At 35.2% G+C, this 2,987-nt stretch overlaps 1 protein-coding gene across 1 annotated transcript; it reads left to right on the top strand.

Annotated features, from left to right (window-relative positions):
- Window positions 1-257: 257 nt before the first annotated feature.
- On the top strand, window positions 258-1,069 carry LOC147302365 (uncharacterized). The gene has a single exon (XM_086283621.1). It carries the CDS (start codon window positions 258-260, stop codon window positions 885-887), a length of 630 nt encoding a protein of 209 aa, XP_086139747.1. The 3' UTR covers window positions 888-1,069.
- Window positions 1,070-2,987: the final 1,918 nt, after the last annotated feature.

Raw genomic sequence — 2,987 nt, 5'->3', positions numbered from 1 at the left:
AAAACAAAAAAACCCCAAAAGGCCCAAGGGCTGCAGTCATAACACCAAATATTTGTAACCCGGCACCTTCCTGAGAAGTTTTTGTGACATTTATTGAACAAAAATACAATATTCCCTAACAATAAACTTTATTAGGTACACCTGTTCAACTGCTTGCTAACACAGATTTTTAGTCAACAAAAAACACGGCAGCAACTCAATGCATTTAGACTTGTACACATGGTTAAGGTGATCTGCTGAAGCTCAAAGCGAACATAATGGAGGAAATTTCTACTATCAGGTTGCAGCAGAAAAATATCATTGAAATTGTGGAGGAGGTAAAGCTCCTCCGCATCCAAAATGCCGAAAAAGATAAAAAGATTGCATACCTGGAAAGTAAGGTCGCTGACCTGGAACAATACTCCAGGATAAACGACGTCATCATCACTGGGCTCCATATTAAACCCCGGTCATACGCTCAGGCGGTGACCGCTGACAGCAATGAGGAACCTGGAGAGCTTGACCTTAGCTCCACGGAACAACAGGTGGCTGCTTTCCTGCGGTCCAAAGGGATTGCCCTGGACTGTAACTCTGTCGAAGCATGCCACCCTCTTCCCAGGAGGAACGGCAACATACCGGCTATTATATTAAGGTTTGTAAATCGAAAGCACAAGATTACGCTGCTGAAACAAGGAAGAAAATTAAAAGGATCTAATGTCTTTATCAATGAACATCTAACCAAACACAACGCTGAAATAGCCAAAAAAGTGCGACACCTTAAGAAGCTGGGAAAAATCCAAAGCACTTGGACGACGAACTGCAAAATATTCATTAAACTAAACGGATCACCAGAGGAAGCCAAAGTTCTGACCATTAAAAATATGGCGGATCTCGAAAAATATCAGTGAGCAACACGATCTGGACGGCAAACAAGGTAACAGACAACCACACACTCACTTATGACACACACTGGAAGGAAGAACTCAGATACATCTGGAAGAATCAGCTGCATCAGTCAGACAGTTGCAGAATATGATCAATTGGAACTGAAAACATTTAACTATATGGATCACAATACACATGACTTGGAATATGAAATAGATCCAGACAACAACTTTTTCTCATCTAACAATTGCTGCTACTATACAAATAAAGACTACAATCAGAGGATTAAAACTGAGAATAAATTATCAATTATCCACTTTAACTGTAGAAGTCTCTATGCTAATTTTAGTCATATCAAAGAATATCTTAACCAGTTTTCACATCCATTTAGTGTCATTGCCTTATCAGAAACTTGGATCAATATGGAAAAAGGAACAGACTTTGAACTGGAGGGTTATGAATTCACATTTATAACTAGGCGAAACAAAGGAGGAGGAGGAGTGGCCTTGTATGTGGACAAATCCTTGAAATTTAATGTGGTGGAAAAGATGACGATCGTGATTGATAATGTACTAGAATGTATTACAGTTGAAATTTGTAAAGAAAAAAGTAAAAATGTAATCATTAGCTGTATATACAGAGCTCCAGGTAGTAGTATTGAGACATTTAAAGACTGGATAGAAGAAACATTTATTGAAATAGCTCGCAAAAAAGTTTTCATTTGCGGAGACTTCAATATTGATTTGCTAAACCCAAATAAACATAAAACCACTGAGGAATTTATAAACACAATGCACTGTATGAACCTATTCCCTAAAATTACTAGACCTACCAGGATTACATCACATTGTGCAACTCTCATAGACAACATTTTTACAAATGACATTGAAAATAAGACTGTAAGTGGACTCCTGATTAACGACATAAGTGACCATCTTCCAATTTTTACAATCTATGATAGGAATTACAAGATCAATAAAATGGACAGTAAAAAAGAGTACAGACGAGTAAGAACAGAAGAAAGAATGAATTCATTTAAAAAAGATTTATTGAAGGAAAACTGGGGTGAAGTATATCAGGAACAGGACGTTAATAGTGCTTATAATAAATTCCTTAGAATATTTACATTACTGTACAATACCAACTGTCCAATAAAGCAATATAGTAGGAAACAGAAATATATGGACTGTCCATGGATAACAAAAGGTCTGCAAAATGCATGTATAAAGAAAAATGCTCTATACAGAGAGTTCTTAAGAACGAGAACTAAAGATGCTGAAATCAGATACAAAATATATAAAAATAGGTTAACTAATATACTTAGATTTAGTAAAAAGGAATACTATAAGAAGCAATTAGATATAAATAGAAATAATAATAAAAGATTATGGGAAATCCTGAAGAGTGTTATAAAATGTGGGACTGGACAAAAGAACTATCCCAAGTATTTCATTTGTAATGACCATGAAGAATACAATATGGATGTTGTGGCAAATAGTCTCAATGAATTCTTTGTAACTGCTGGACCAAATTTAGCAAGAACAATCACTCATCCTGGGAAAGCACAGGAAAAACCAGATACACTGATTGACAGAAATCCATATTCTATGTTTCTCACAGCCGTTGATGAAAATGCAGTTCTTGAAATTGTCAAAAAATGTAAAAATTACAAATCTTTGGATTGTAATGATATTGATATGATAGTGGTTAAAAGAGTCATTGAGGCTATTATAAAACCATTTACATACATCTGTAATTTATCATTTCAAACTGGTCGATTTCCAGACAGAATGAAAATAGCAAAAGTTATACCTCTATACAAATCTGGAAACAAACACCATTTCACAAACTACAGGCCTGTCTCTTTACTACCTCAATTCTCAAAAGTTCTTGAAAAACTGTTTAAAAACAGACTGGAAAAATTTATAGATAAACATAAACTACTCACTGAGAGTCAGTACGGATTCAGATCAAGCAGATCAACATCATCGGCACTATTAGATTCAATAGAATACATCACAAATTCCATAGACAAAAAGCAATATGTGGCTGGGTTATTCATAGACTTGACAAAGGCATTTGACACTATAGATCATGATATATTAATAAGAAAACTGGAACGT

The sequence above is a fragment of the Aulonocara sp. 'chitande type north' Nkhata Bay genome, linkage group LG23 (genome assembly GCF_057382095.1).
Source record: "Aulonocara sp. 'chitande type north' Nkhata Bay isolate Kocher_YH1m ecotype deep benthic linkage group LG23, A_spYH_male_GT1.1, whole genome shotgun sequence".
In the NCBI taxonomy this organism is placed as follows: domain Eukaryota; kingdom Metazoa; phylum Chordata; class Actinopteri; order Cichliformes; family Cichlidae; genus Aulonocara; species Aulonocara sp. 'chitande type north' Nkhata Bay.
Note: the sequence above shows the minus strand (reverse complement) of the source record. Positions and strands in the feature narration are given on the sequence as shown.